General features: G+C 44.3%; 1 protein-coding gene across 1 annotated transcript; it reads right to left on the bottom strand.

The window, feature by feature from the left end:
• Positions 1-2,109: 2,109 nt before the first annotated feature.
• LOC101773341 (30S ribosomal protein S1 homolog A) lies at positions 2,110-6,159 on the bottom strand. Its single transcript, XM_004961328.2, has 8 exons — positions 5,206-6,159; positions 4,322-4,396; positions 4,181-4,252; positions 3,905-3,985; positions 3,481-3,578; positions 2,689-2,814; positions 2,500-2,548; positions 2,110-2,372 (listed from the first exon to the last, which is right to left on the bottom strand). The coding sequence occupies exons 1-8, from the start codon at positions 6,046-6,048 to the stop codon at positions 2,172-2,174; spliced, it is 1,545 nt and encodes a 514-aa protein (XP_004961385.1). The 5' UTR covers positions 6,049-6,159; the 3' UTR covers positions 2,110-2,171.
• Positions 6,160-15,690: the final 9,531 nt, after the last annotated feature.

Raw genomic sequence — 15,690 nt, forward strand, 5'->3', positions numbered from 1 at the left:
GGAGCTTATAGGAGGTAAGTTGATGCTATTTTCTTATCTTTTTGAAGATTATTGCATAGATTTTAGGCTCAAATGGAGTTCCATATACCTCTAGATAGATCTAGATCTCCAAGGTGTGGATTAGCCATTTGTAGCTCCATTTACCTCAAACTTTTGGATGAAGTTAGGTTATTTAGGTAGGAGAATAAGATTATCTAATCATTTGTACTCAACTTTGATGTTTTAGCCTCATTCATGAATCATGAATTTCCTAGATATCCGTGGAGAAGAGAGAAGAAAATTTGGTTTTTTCTATATTGATCCATGCATGATATAATTTTTATTTTTTTAAGATTTTGTGGGATAAAATAAGTTGACATGGACGATGAATAATTATTTTTCATTTTTTCCAAGATTTCTATATTTTTATTTGTTTATTAGAAAATAGTGCATGTGTATAATTATATATATATAGTGTTTTTACATGGTGTAATTTTTTTTCTATTCAGATAGATGGATAGGATATGGATGTACCAAGCACGAAGAACGGATGCCTATTTCTGTGGAGAACTTAACAAATTTATTAAAGGTGCGGAGAATAATGCAATGGTTCAGAAGACAAAGATGGTGGCTTGTTCGTGCAAAAACTGCAAGAACATGAGAGTATTCGAGGGGACAACTACAATAAGATCGCATGTGATGGTTCGAGTTTTCGTTGAAGACTACATGATCTGGACATATCATGGTGAGGAAGCACCCACTCAGAATCCGCTCGACGAAATCATGGAAGATGTGAAGTTTGATAGAATGTTTGATGCTTACGATTGTTTTGATGAGGGTGGCGGCGATGATGGTGGTGGTGGCTCCGATGGAGATGATGGTGTTGATGAGGGTGGCGGTGGTGGTGGTGGTGGTGGTGACAATGGTGGTTATGATAGTAGTGGCAACGACGAACTTGGTGACAGTGAATTCTTGAGCCAGTTGTTGCGTCACACCAAAGCGGAACTATTGGTTAGTAGTGCAAAGGCGTTAGGAAACTTCGAGAGGGTGAAGAAATCAATGGAGAAGAATATGTACAAGTGTTCAAAGGGATGTCCAAAACACCGGACCGTGTTTCGTTTCATACTTGAGCTGTTAATTCTAAAAGCTAAGCACGGCTGGTCCGACGGTAGTTTCAATGATCTGTTGCGTATCTTGGTTTGGTTGCTTCCAAAGTCAAATAGAGTACCCGCCCACGTATATCGAGCAAGCTTGTCAGTCCGTTTACGATAGGTGTGGAAAGAATTCATACATATCAAAATTATTGTATCTTGTACCGCGGGATACTTTCAAGGCTCGGTGGAGCCGTGGAGAAGAACAGGCCTCCTGGCAGATAGAAGGTGAGCAGTGCGTGTCAAACGCCCTTGACACGTGCATGCTCGAAGGTCGCGATTTGTCCTGGACAAGAATGAACGGACTCCCTCTCCTTCTCTTGCTCTGCCAGTCTGGTTTCGCTGCCCCTCCGTCGGCGAGGAGGCAACTGCTCACCGATCAACCGTGAGGTCAGATCACTTGTCACACAACAGGATCAAGTAACAGTACGAGGTTGCCCAACTTTGAGGTGCCAAAAATACTGTAGCAATACTGTAGCATTTCGTTTATATTTGTGAATTATTGTCCAAACATTGACTAATTATGCTCAAAAGATTCGTCTCGCAAAGTACAACAAAACTGTGCAATTAGTTTTTAATTTTATCTACATTTAGTACTCCATACATGTACCGCAAGTTTGATGTGACGGGGAATCTTCTTTTCGCATAGTGTGTTGGGGTGAACTAAACAAGACCTCATATCCGAAAAGAAGGACAAAATGGTGGGTGCAACTGTAAAGCACTGCAAAACCACAGATGGGCCTGACTCGGAACAGCCCCGTGTGTAGCCGCTGCACTGCTGCTGCTGCCGCCGCCGCCGCCGTGGGGGAGAAGAAAGCTTCAGGCTGCGGCCTGCGGGACCGTGGGGATTTCGTCTCAGGGATCACTAGCGCGGGTCACCTCTGCACGCGGGCGGGCGCACGGGCCAACACCCCGGGCGCCGCCTCGCCTTGCCGCTCAGGAGCAGGCGGCCGCAGAGCTGATTTTAGAGCTGGTGACATTTGCAAGCATGAAAATGAATATCGAATTGACCAAAATTTCTACACAACCCCTGTACGGCAATCAAAATTCAGATCTAGATTTGCGGTTTACTGCTTCATCTGGCTTGCTAAATCGCAACCATTTCCAGTTAGCATAGGATTGGGCCTCGTTGTCGAAGGGAACAGCATCGTTGCAGGGGTCTTGCGCCTTGCCCGATCGAGGTGGCTCTGCAATCTGCTCCCGGTATCTCTGCCCCATCTCTTCAGCCTCAGAAAACACCTTCTGCAGCCAGAATCGATGAAAATGTGAGCATTCAAATGAACATACAACTGGGAACGGTGTCTATCATTTCATTTCAAAAGAAAATAGTGTGTTATGGTGCCCTTTTGGAGAACCAAAATTTTCTCACCTCTTTGTCTGTGATAAACAGTCCAGGTTCGCTCTCGAGGTCCTTTGTGCTGCATAAAGCCAAACCCATGCAGTCATGTACAGCACAAACTCATCGAACAGCAGACGACTTTTTCCACAACAAATCTTACAGTGCATTAGAGTGATAGTATGCATGAACTACAGTTATTGCAAGTTTGCTATGTTATACCTGAGGGCAATTCTGTCTGGAGTTGTCGATTTAATGACAAGAGCTTTCACCGTCTCACCCACTCTTAGCACATCAGCGACAGATCTCAGCTGACCATGTGTTATGTTGGACATGTGCAGTAAGCCACTGCAAAACATTGCCAACTTATAAATCCTAGATACAGAATGCTCACAGGCTTAGCAAGTTGTAATAACAAAAGATGCAAAATTGTTCACGATCCAGGTATCTGAAGAGGTTCATGAAAGAATTGTCAGTTTGATATGACAAACAGACATGCGTAGCAGATTGCAACTAAAACTAAAATGATCAAAATTTTAAAAAGAACTTATTGACAACACTGAAGCGTGGAAATATGGTGCCTCTATAATAAGGAAAGGAACACTTAGCCGAACCACAGCATAATTGCCCTGAATCTAAGCTGGGAGATTAACACAGGAGAGATCCCTTGCTAGATTTTATAGAGGGAATCAGGTTTAGGCACACATTTTATTGGAGCAGTTGGGAAGAACACTGGCAAGTTTTTGCAATTGTTGGGAAAAGGAGATTGCTCAGCCATGTTGCCATATGTTGCATTATATCTCGAGGACTAAGCTATAAAAAACTCAGACATGATTACAAAATAATCTGAACTAGAGGTGCACAGGATTGACCTAGATCATGCGGTTTGCAGAAAATATGGCCAGAAATGAAATTTCAGCATTAGTACGCAATCATTCTGAAACCACATCTAGGTTGGGCAGGAAAGGAAGAAATGGCATCAGTAAAAACAAGATTAGGGTCTTGAGATGTTACCCTCTGTTAGTCTCGCCAATCCTAATTTGTGCACCATACGGAAATAACTTGCGGACTGTTCCTTGCAAGAGAGTCCCTTCTCTAAGGTATGTCACCGCCTAAACAAGTAAGCAATTTTTTAAAAAGAAAAGAAAGATAACTCAACTCCTGAGTTCACTAATAAATTAGAGCGTGTTGAAAACATATTGCAAAGTGATGGAGGTAATTTGGAGAGTACTCTGGAAACAGATAGCAAAAGGTGATTAAGTAGAAAAGTTTATTGCATAACTATTGCTTACAAGCAACCAGATAAGTTTTTAAACACGTAAACAACTAATACCTACTTCGAACAAATACAACAAATAAAAAAAAGAGTAAGATGAAGTACTGAAGTATTTGGTGTACACCTCGTAACAGGCAGCAGAGGTCAATGCACGCAACTTACCCATGCTTCTTTTTCACTAATTATCAATTCGTTAGCCCCTTCATCAATCCTTGTAATACAGACATGAATTTCTTGACCAACCTGTGTATGCAAAAAGAAAAAGAAGTTTAAATCACGCATCAAATTCAAGCCCAAAAGGTGATTTGAAACCATCAATCCTGCTGTCCTGCTGATATACCAACTGCGGAACAGCATACAGCCAGACAAAACTCAGGTTTGAAGTTTCTCTATGAGACACGAAATTATATTACGCAATACAAATGATGCAGAACTTACTTTATTCTTTAGATCTGTGAAATTTCTTGGTCTAGTCATCATCTCAGGCTTAGGGAGGAATGCACGAAGGCCCTGAGAAGGGAAATGCACTTGAGCCATAAATTACAAAAGTGAACTAAGTACTGTACTGTAAACTTGTACCTCAATTCTAGACAGCAAGCCACCAGCATTCCACTCATAAATTTTGACCTTGATGGGTACATTTAGCTGTTTTATCTGGAAATCAATGTACACAGTCATTGATACAAAAGTAAGATCAAACTTTCTCATAGAGCAGTATCGTTGCAAAATTAACAAGACAAGTAGACAACTATTTCTTGTTACCAAAAAGAGGCTATGATGAAAGAAAAATGTCTGCATTGAAAACGTTTTGCATTGCTCTTCATTCGTGCAATCCTAAAAGCATTCAAAAGAAGGTAGTAGGTCTAAGTTTAATGGCCTTGAATGTAGATTGTGCCCACTGTGCAGACTATAGGACTCATAATTATAGGACTATAAGCCCACTGTACTCACTTTAACACTAAATACTTTTGATCAACATGAACCTAAGAATTTGTTTTATATATATATATATATATATATATATATATATATATCAACTATCCGCCATGCTTTAACAGCTCGAGCTCTTTTAGAGCAGGAAATTAGTTTAGTAGAGTTGTAGCTCCTCGAATATAGCTGTTAGTTTGAACTACTCCCTCCGTTCCAAATTATAGGTCGTTTTGACTTTTCTAGATACATAGATATTATTATGCATCTAGACATAGGGTATATCTAAGTGCATAACAAAGTCTATGAATCTAATAAAGTCAAAACGACCTATAATTTGGGACGGAGGGAGTAGTTCCTACTTTCTAAAATTCGATCATGTTCAACCTCTACTCTACTTTTTTTTTAGAAAATGGAAATACCTCTACTCTACTTGGCAGCGCATAAAAACTCAACAAAGAATGATCAACCAAATTATTCGTAAGAGATCGCTCCAAGGATTTCCAACAACAAAAGAAAGGATTGGTATAGAGGACCTGCCTCGCTCTGTGCCACGCGACGCGCCGAAACAGCCTGCGTGCGGACACCAGCGGCCGCCCGCCAAGTGTTCGACCGAGGACTTCAGCGAACACGATCGCGCCAACGCCCGCCACCGCCGCGCCTTTCTCCTTCACATTCCTGCCGCTTGTCAACACCCCATCCTCCTCTCCGCCGCCGATCTGCCTGACCATGACGCCCACTCTCCCTTCCGTGGCGAACTCGGCCGCACGCTCTGACCCGACGTCGCACGCCAGGTACCCGAACTCCTCCCCGGGCATCGGCACCGCCTCCTTGTTCAGCATCAACGCCGGCTCGCCACCGGCTCCGATGTCGACGTCGAGGGTCCTCCCGTCGCTCCGGACCACGACGCCGGCGACGAAGTCCCCTGGCTTGGGGTCGTAGTACCTGACCACACGCCCGCCGGCGGACAATCCAACGCTCCTCGCCGCCTCACCCGCCGCGTCGCTCTCCGCGCGCTCCCCTGCGGCGGCGTCCGCTTCCGCGTCGGGGTCAGTGCTCTTCACCTGGAAGAACTTGAGGAAAGGCGCGAGCGCTTCCTCCGTGGACAGCACCGGGACGGGCTCGGGCTCCTCCTCCTCGGCATCCTCCGCGACGGAGGGGGACGGCTTCTCGAGGAGGTGGAGCTCGTCGCCTCTGCCACCGTCGGCTGAGGAGGACGACGAGCCGTGGACATGGAGCGGTGATGGGGCCGCTGCTCTTCGGAAGCAGAGGAGGTGGCTGCTCGCGGTGGGGGCCTTGTGGTGCTTGCCCTGGCGTCTTCGAACTCGAGGTGAGATGGACGCGGCGGGGAGGAGGGAGAGGAGGGAGGGGGGCGGCATGGCGAAGCGGGCGAGCGAGGAGCTAGCTCGTGGGCGGGCAGCCGTCGCGCGGTTTTATCTCATCATCCCCTCGCGCCGCGTCGGCGGCTCTCGCCGCGGCCACGAGGGACGGGATATTTCTGCCGGTTTCTCCCGTTTGCTGCTAACGGGTCCAATCACTCCCCTTATTCCGGGGTGCTGCCGTGCCCAATCTCAAGGGCCACGTCGCCTCTTTTTTTCGACCGTCCGATCGCGGGTGATCCGACGGTCCGAGGCTGCCACCAGAGCACGCCGTTTTGCTAGAAGCCCCTTGGGTTCTTGGCTTATTGATTCCGAGTCCAGGTGAGGCCTTCGATCTACAGTAAACACGTTCGTTTTTCTTGCGCAGCGCCCCCTGTGCTCCAGAATATTCCTACACCAAGAAGAGAAAATTCGAAAATCGTGCCAATTTTGCGGAAAGATGCTCGCCTGGCATTTTGCGATGACCCCCTGCCGCCGTCCACCCTCGCCGCGTGCTTGCAGCCTGAGATGCTCCATCCCGTGGTGCTGGGCTACATGTCTGTTTTTGTGCTTCTGGAATGTGTGTTTGATTGCTTTGTGTCCTGTTAATGGGGGGTCTTGCCGCGGCCTCCCGGGCTTGGCCACGTCGCCTTGAATTCGCGGCCATTCGATGGCGGCCGACTTGGCCGACCGGGGCTGCCACTGGAGCGCGTAGTTTTGTGAGAAGCCCCTTAGGTTCTTGGCTTATCGGTTCCTGGTCCAGGGGGAGTTGCTCCGCCCCGAGGTGCTAGGCTACGTGTCTTCGTCCCACTGGTTGGAAGCCTCAAGGATAAGGATGCGCTTGTTTGCTTTGTGTTTTTTTATGTTAGATACATAAAATTTGTTGCAGGTGGTAGCGGTGATGTATACGTGTGCATCGGTGCAGTGTTGACATGTTCTTTTGCTACGCTAACGTGTTCTTTGCTACGCACATGTGCCCGCCAACATGTTGATATGTAGTGTTTTTTTTAGTTTTGGGTTCTGTCTATATATAGACTCTTCGCTTTAATGTATTGATGTTTGGGATTCCAGAGTTTCCTTGATGCAAATCACCCACTGCGATTATGGTGTGGTCTGGGCTACGTGACGTTTCGCCGGCGAGCAAGAACTGGTGTGTGCGTGCTCGTATCGCTCACATGTGGGATTATTGCGGTGCTCGAGATGGACAGCCTGCTTTGCATCTTGATTTGGTGATTGTAGACGAAAAGGTGCATGCTTTTCGGCCAGATTGTAGTTGTGTTTATGTGTATGTGTGTTGATCCGACTGTTGGGTGTGCAGGGAGATGTTATGTATGCAGAAGCTGGTGGGCGTGATGTTGATAAGGTTAGGAGTGCCGTCAAGGAAGGTGATGTGTATTCATTTAGTAAGTTCCTTGTGGTCAATATGAAGCCTTCCTATAAGCCTTTTTGTGTGAAGTACATGATAAAACTCACCCTATGGACGAAGATGGATCGTGTTGAATCTGTTGTTGAATCGTTTTCTCGATTTGTGTTTTACCTGTCGCTACATTCTGATCTTTCTTCGCGGGTAGGAAGTCAGGTATATTTTATAGGTTAGTGATGCATTATTGATTGTTAGGTTATTTTGAGTTATTTACTGTTCTTTTAAATTTTATTTCCCTCTTACAATAATTATGTGTACTTTCAAATATTATAGCAATGATAATTGGTGTGTCGGATGTTACTCATATACGGGTAGGGAATAACTCAATTGATACACCTAGAAGAGTCATTGGTCTCAAGGATTTGAGGTATTTTCCTTGTTCGTTGGAGTTAAATTCTATTAATTTTTATACATAGTTATTTATATTTGTATGTATCATTGGTGATTTGTTTTTCTTGTATGTTTGCAGTGGTTTGAAGATAAATTTTGTTTTACGGGGAAATCATGCAAATGAGTTTGACGCTAAAGCGGTTCATCTGCTTGGTCAAGAACACGCTGTTGGGATATTTGTTGGTACTTTGGTCAAGTCGTACCGATGTTAGTTTTCAAATTGGTATTGTTTTCTTTATATTGGTTGTTTTGGATGTTTGTTGCACCAGATTTGGTTCTCACTTTATGTAGGCGAGGAGACTTTGTCTGATGGGTCCCCTTGTAAATGGTACCTTAATGAAGATATAGCAGAAATAGATGAATTCTATGAAAGGTGTGTGTTGCTTGCATTGTTTTTCCTTAGATACTTTAAATTTTACACTTAATCTGTCGTTGTTGTGTTTATTTTTATTTATGTTTGTCAGGGTTGGTGATAATTTCACAAAAATAGATTGGATTATTGATGAACAAGGTGGTGATTACCATAGGTCTGGTCAATTGCCGCAGAGGAGTGTGCCTGAACTTCGAGCTTTAGATCCTTGGGAGGTTGAGGTAATTTAATATTTTTGTTTTCATGTAGTTTCAATATTGATGTATGCCGTAGTATTTTATTACAGTGTGTATCTGTTTCTCTTGTAGGCTACCAATTTTCTGTGTGCTGCGACAGTAGTGAGGATTAACACTACTCAACCATGGTGGTTTTCATCCTGTGCTAGATGCCATAAGGCTTCCGCTCCGTATGGATCTAAGTACCGCTGTAGCGGTGGTTGCACTTCTACTACTGCTATTCCTAAGTATGTTTTTTAGGCGGCAATTGTTTTGTTACTATTGGTACTGTTTATATTTTTTCCCTGATTTTTCCGAAAAAAGGTATCATCTCTATTTAAATTGTTCCGATGGTACGGCTGCTGCTGAATTTGTGCTATTTGGAAGGGTAGCTCAACAAGTGGTTGGAAGCCTGTTATGTCTCTTATGAAAAATGATGGGATTCCAATAGAGATTGTTGCTATTGTGTCTCAAAAGTTTACTTTTGCCGCGTCTGTTAGTCAAAAGATTTCGACGCAGAGGGTTGTATATTTTCAAGTTAATGGGGGTGGAGTCTTTTCTTGGGAGGCAAGCTTGTATGCTAGATATACGGGATTATGATGACGTTGAAGTCATAGAGGTGTCGTCTTTCTCTAGCAATGCTGACTCCTCTAAGCAATCTTCTGCTTCTGTTGGGTTACCTGTGCAGAGGACGCGTAACTTATCGCGCTGAGTGGTAATAATGGCTTCTAATGGTATTTTTTGTTTTCTCTTTTTTTTTGTTGCGAGGTAAATTTGTTCCCTAGGTTTTTCTTATTTGTGCTTGTATGCAGCCTTTGGTTACTAAGCGAGTGGATAGGTCTAGGGATAAGCAAGCGAGTGGATAGTTCTAGGGATAAGCAGGTTGAAAATGTTGGAGGATCAAGTTCATCGTCATTAATGCGTGATCAATTACGTGTTTTTTGTAGTTTATGCATCTTATCCTTTGTTTGTCAGTTACTAGATCTAACTACCTAATTTCTTCTTCAATTATTGGCAACAGTTTTTTTGCTGGTACAAGTGCTCACAGTGGTGTTGTTGCGGAGAATTTGAAGATTCCTGCAGTTGTAGATGGTTTGGTTGATAATACGGAAGGCGAGGAAAGGAATCCTAAGGTTTTGTTCATTTGCATTGTGTATGTTTGTTTGCTCCCAGTGTAGCTATTTATGTATAATGTTTTTTGAGTGGAGAACGTAGCAGCGATGGCCATGATAGCGATAAGGTTGATGGTGCTGACGAGCATGAGAAGACCAGAGATGCTAAGGGAGCTAAATTGGTATCGACGAAGAGGTTGCTTTCTGATTCCACTTAGTTTTTTTTATTTTTTTGTCCATGTACTTATTTTTCATTGCATTATCTAATGATATTGATTCGATTTCCTGCAGGCGAAGGTTGAATCATTCGTGATGATATTGCTACAATTTTCTACAGGTGATAGTTGGGTTAGCCTGGTGTTCTTAATGTTCAAACAAAGTTAAAAAGTGTTTCTTTGCAAAGAAAGCGGAGTGGTGATGATCTAGGGTGCTTTGTGGGTTATATAACTATACTTTTTGTATTTGTTATTATTATTATTGTGTTATCTTTATGGTTGATGTCGTTGGCAACTTGTGGATCTGTAATATATATATATTTAAGTACCTACAACATTGTGTATGCATGGATTCTTTGTTTTCGTGTGTTGGGGATTGTGTTGGTGTTTTTTGTATGACAGAGGAAAAATTCACAGTTGGAGATGAGGTAGATAGATTTTTTTCACGGTTTTCCTTCGAACGTGGTTGCCAGATTTAGGTTGTTTCGTGTCTTTTCCAGTGATGATAATTTCTTCTGTGGTTGTCATGTTTGTTGCTGCACCGTAGGTGTGAATACGCCGCACCTGTGGTTTGCTAGAGTGAGCTTATCGATTTCTTAGATGCTTGCTCTACTTCAATACATTGTTGGTGAGCAGCAGTTCGAAGCTGTTTGTTCAGTGGCCAACAAGCAGTATGTTGTGTGATTGGTTCATCGTGTAGATGATGGCAAACGCTACGTTGGAGCTAGCGACCTTGTTGTTATTGTAGACCGTTGTTCTATTATTAGCGATGTTGTTGTATCATGTTTTTGGTGATTGGAATTTCTTCGGCATTGCTGCTTTTGTGTTGCTTCAGTGTAAGTGCTGGAATGATTTGGTATATGTTTTCAATTATCGTATTAGGCGCTGGGGAATAGGATGGTTTGTTATTGGCTCGTATCGCTGTTGTTTGGTTTGTTGTTTCACTGTAGCTGGTGTATTTTTGGGCTCATATTGAGGATTGTTGGCCTCCGTGTTTTGGTGAATGCAACGTATAATAAGCTGTTACCAATTTTTGGGTCATTAGGAGCTGATTAGGTCTATATAAATGGTGGATCAAAAATTGTGGACTAAGCTTCAGTTGTGCGTTTCTGGTTGGTTGCTATATCTACAGGTAGTTAAATAACTTTTAAGTAAACAAATATTTCTGTGTGCAAATTATTATGCGTGTCATTTTGTTAGTAGTGATCACATCATGTGAGTGATACGAGCACGTACACACCAGTTCTTGCTCGCCAACGAAACATCACGTAGCCCAGACCACACCATAATCGCAGTGGGTGATTTGAACCAAGGGAAACTCTGGAATTCCAAACATTAGTACATTAAAGCGAATAGCCTATATATGGACAAAATCCAAAACTAAAAAGGCACTACATATCAACACATTGGCGGCCACATGTGTGTAGCAAAGAACACATCAGCGTAGCAAAGAAGACGTCAACACTGTGCCGATGCACACGTATACACCACCGCTACCACCTGCAACAAAGTTTAGGTATCTAACATAAACAAACACTTTTGGTGGATGACGTGCTGATGTATTCTTGCTTGTTGGTTACAGCTCAATGCCTACGTGTTGAGATTCCTAGATTTAAGGCGCTGCCTGTGCGTTTTTGTCTTTAATTGGTTTGTTGCTAAACTTCTACTCTTTTTGTTATACCTATTTCACACTTTGCATTTTTTGAATTTGGAGGACCTGTTTCGGCGTTATGTCGCCACCTACAGGTCATTGTTGGATGCGAGATTCTGAGCGAAGGCAACATCGTCAATGTCTCCTAGAATTAACTCAGTGTATGCATTTGTGTTCAATTCGTCTAAATTTCTTATTAGTTTTTATTTTAGTTTAGCGTGTGCGTTTACATTTGATCTGTTTATTTTCTCATGTTAATCGCATTATATTCATTCGTGGTTGTATGTATGCATGTTTATTTTTCCTATTGCCGAAGCATCTGAATCGGATCCGGTGAATCGAACGACGGGAGAATTGGGTGTCATCGGTAGGTGATGTAAGTACATAGAGTACTCTTTTTATTTATTGTTTTTTAATTGTCAAATATATGTTCCCAGCGTTGATTACTGTGTCGGTGTTTAGACCCGGCAACCTACCAAGGGGGTACCCAAGGTAGTGTTTTATGAGTTGAGGCTCGCCGAGATCAGAAACTCGATGGTGAACTTGAACACACGATTTAGACAGGTTCGGGCCGCTTATATCACGTAATACCCTACGTCCTATGTGTTGGTTGGATTGTATTGATTGAAGTTGTTTGGAGGGGGTCCCTGCCTCGCCTTATATTGCCGGGGTAGGTTTACAGGTCGGTTATTTACAAGAGTACTAGTCGGATTCAACTAGAGAATCCTACTCTAATTGCTATGAGTAGTTTTCTAATCCTCGACTAGTTCTTGTCCTCCACGTAGACCAGCTGTACTGCACCGTAGTCTCCATGTCTGACACGTCTCGGTGTACAACCCCGTATTGTAGGACTATCAAACCTCCCGGTGGGCCCATAGATGTATGGTCGACATACTGTTCTACTTTGTTTGACTAAGGGAGACATATGTTTCCTATTGTGTCTCGTGAGTATGCTCGTAAGTGGAGGTGGTTTCGGATGAAGGATCGGCGTTTACGTAGTCTTGGAAGAGCAGGTGTTGTAATAGTAGTCGTTGAGTTTCTTTCTTCTATTCTTTACTAATTTTTGTTTATTCTATAAACTAATTTGTTCGTGTTTATTTGCACATATATTTTTTTTGCAAAATATACCCTCAGTTTCTTGGGAGCGTTTTGCTCTGGATTATATTGATTTTTTGCAAGGTAATCGAAGTATGTGTGTGTGTATATAGTACTCTTTTGTTTTAATTTGCGTATTATATTACCTGTACCTTTTGTTTTGAAACTTCGTTATGAATGAAGCGGTATCTTATCCTGATCGGTAGATCGGTCATACTACGGTACTATTGATTATGAATGTGCATTCTATGGTGCTATGTTTTGGTATGGAGAATGTAGTAAGCATGATTCAACACAACGTCGTGTGATCTACAATCTATGTTGTAGAGGTGGCAAGGTGTTTTTGCCGTCTTTTCTAGCAGTGCCAGAGTTTTTGGCTTCTTTGGAGCATTTTGATGGAGATTCTCAGTGCAATAATTTTTTGAATAGAATTAGGCAATACAATTCCTCATTTGCTTTTACTTCTATGGGTGCTAATATCGATGATGGAATTAATGACGGCGCTAGCCCTTATGTGTTCAAAATTAATGGTTTAGTATATCATCGTATTTGTTCTTTGATGCCTGCTGAAGATGAGTCTCCTAAGTTTGCTCATACATATATGATACGGAGCATGAAATTAGGAATAGAATTTTAGCTATTGTGTCTGAGGATAGTGATGATACCAGCTTGGATCCTGATATTGTTAATGGTCTAATATCAATGTTGGATAACCCTTTGGAGAAGCAATTCAGAAAGGCACGTGATCTTCTTGCTCAGCATAGTGGTGAACATATAGGTATAAGAATTGTAGGTGCACATGAAGATGATCTTGTTCAGTTTAATGTGCCAACAACGAGTGAAATAGCTGGGTTAGTTGTTGGTGATTTTTCACTTAAGAATTATTGGGGGCTGATTGCGATGTCCTAGCTTCGGCCATCCATGGTTGTGGTGCCTGGAATGGAGCATATGGAGTAGGGCCACTAGCATAAGCAAAATTAGATGACATGGGTGTCTCAAGTCGAACTTCTTCAGGATGAGAGTAGTCCGATGGTTGAAAGTAACTTAGGAAACCACCAGGTCGGTGAGAACCTAGTTCAGCATCAGTGGCATTCAGATCTGAGTTGACCATTAGGGAAGAACAATTGGGTACAAAGGCGGGAGGCATGGACAACCATGTAGGGTTAGTGGCGATTGAACTTGGAGTTGCCTTCGATGCTTGTGCCGGTGATGGAGATGCCCCCTGGGGTGCTTCAACCCTCTTTGCTTGAAGAGGCATGCTCGCGGGCAGGGATGACGAGGTGTGTGCTGGGTTTGACCGTCGGGGACGCGCACCATTTGGAGTAGCAGGCATCGATGGCACCATACCTCACCGGTCACCGTTGGCAGCACCGTGGCCTGGGGCGTCAGAGAGCCGGAGAGGGATGATGTGGGTTGAGAGAAAAGAAGGAGATTCAGATGATTCTTTTTATATGTCAGGGAGAGGCAACAGATGGATAAGCCAAGAATGAACAACAGAAAAATAGCTTGCGACTTCACGTTACGAAATCGATTTCGCGCGCGGATGGAAGAAGGATTAGCGCGGGGAAGAGGAAACCGTGCAGGAGATCCGATGAGGAGAAAAAATTGGCTTCCCTTGCAACGACGTGGCGTACAATGGTGGCCAGGTCGTCCCAGCGAGCAGAAACTTTGTCAATGAGCCTGTTTCCCAAGACAACGACTTTTCTCTCTCTTCTTTATCTCTCTCCTCCACATCAGCAAAAATTCTACGTGGTTTTGCATGAGACAACCTACGAGACTGCCTACGTGTAGCAATATACTTGCCCTTAGCATATGAATTTTTGTACTTACATAACGGACTTTTAAAATCAGAAAATTTAGAGAGCACCGGTGCTATCACTAGGATTGAGGTCGCATATTAAACTGTATGACATAAGGACCGAAGTAAAGTGTGACTTTTACCAAGGATTTTACCTTGATTGTGCCATTCGTGATACCCTAACCTTACATTTTTTTTAAAAAAAATATCTTACGAGGTTCAGGTATCAAGAATTAGTCAGGGTATCAGGGATTATAGTTGCATACTCCAGGTGCATCTGATTAGTTATTGAACTTCATTAGGCAGTAATGAAGTTCATTACCAGCAATTTAGCTATATTCGGTAGGAAATTAAATACTATCCAACAAGAAGTTTAAGGTGGTGTTTGGATCCAAAGTTCATGGACTAAAATTTAGCCCCTAAAATTTAGTTTTGCTGGGGTGTTTGGATCCATGGGCTAAATTTTAGTCCTCATCAAACAATGACTGATTTGCCTTTATTAATGACTCCAACGCACAAGGAAACGAGCAAACTCGCGACGGGGCTAGCACAGGTTTCTTCCCCAGGCGTTGTGGGACCCACCACCGGACCGGTCCGCGCCCAGCCAATCTCGCCGTTGCCGCCGGTGCAGGCGTGTTCCCCCTCCACTGCGAGCGCGCTCCCACCGCCGCCTGCCGCCTGGGCCTCGTCGTCGACGAATCTGGCGCGGCGCAGGAGGGCGGAAAGAGGAGGGTCGCTGGCCACCGGTGCCGCCAGACCCGCTCACTCGATGCCGCCGCTCGTCTCGCCACGGCGGCCTGCGCGCAAAACCCATGGCCCATCGACACGCCACCGATGGCGGCGGCGGCGGCGGCGGGCGAACTCCCCATCCTCCCTCCTGCCGGCGGCCGCGGCCCCCAGATCTAGCGACCGGCGGCATCGAGGCTGGTGGCGCCGGTGCCGGCGAGGCGGGGCGGCGGGGTCGGTGAGGCGGCGACGGCGGACGAAGGAGGCGGGGCCAGGCGAAGGCGGCGGGCCGACTGGAGGAGGTGAGCGTGGGAGGCGGAGGAGAGGGATGGGTGCGGGAGGGGGACCACGCGGAGAGGAGAGAGGAAGGAGGGGCAGGGTGTGGAAATTGGGGGGAGGAGCACTTTTAGCTCCTTTTAGGGCCTCTTTGGGGGGCTAAAATTTAGTAGCTAAAATTTAACTATTCTACACTTTTAGCCCATCTGTTTGGATCACAAGAGCTAAATTTTAGACTAAAAGTGCAGAGCTAAAATTTAGCCCTTGGATCCAAACAGACCCTATCTATATTCATGCTGGCTCTTCTTTTGTAAAGGTGGCTCCGGCGATGTCGGTTGACTGGTGTAGAGGCAGGTGCCCGGGGGGGGGGGGGGGGGGGGGGGGGGGGGGGG

Source organism: Setaria italica, chromosome III, assembly GCF_000263155.2.
Source record: "Setaria italica strain Yugu1 chromosome III, Setaria_italica_v2.0, whole genome shotgun sequence".
Taxonomy (NCBI): Eukaryota; Viridiplantae; Streptophyta; class Magnoliopsida; order Poales; family Poaceae; genus Setaria; species Setaria italica.

Excerpts from the sequence above, each read along its gene's own strand:
- LOC101773341 (XM_004961328.2), bottom strand. The coding sequence starts at position 6,048 with ATGCCGCCCCCCTCCCTCCTCTCCCTCCTCCCCGCCGCGTCCATCTCA. Across the intron at positions 4,397-5,205 it reads CGTGGCACAGAGCGAGGCAG|ATAAAACAGCTAAATGTACC; the intron begins GTCCTCTATACC and ends ATTGATTTCCAG. Across the intron at positions 3,579-3,904 it reads TTAGTGAAAAAGAAGCATGG|GCGGTGACATACCTTAGAGA; the intron begins GTAAGTTGCGTG and ends TTACTTGTTTAG.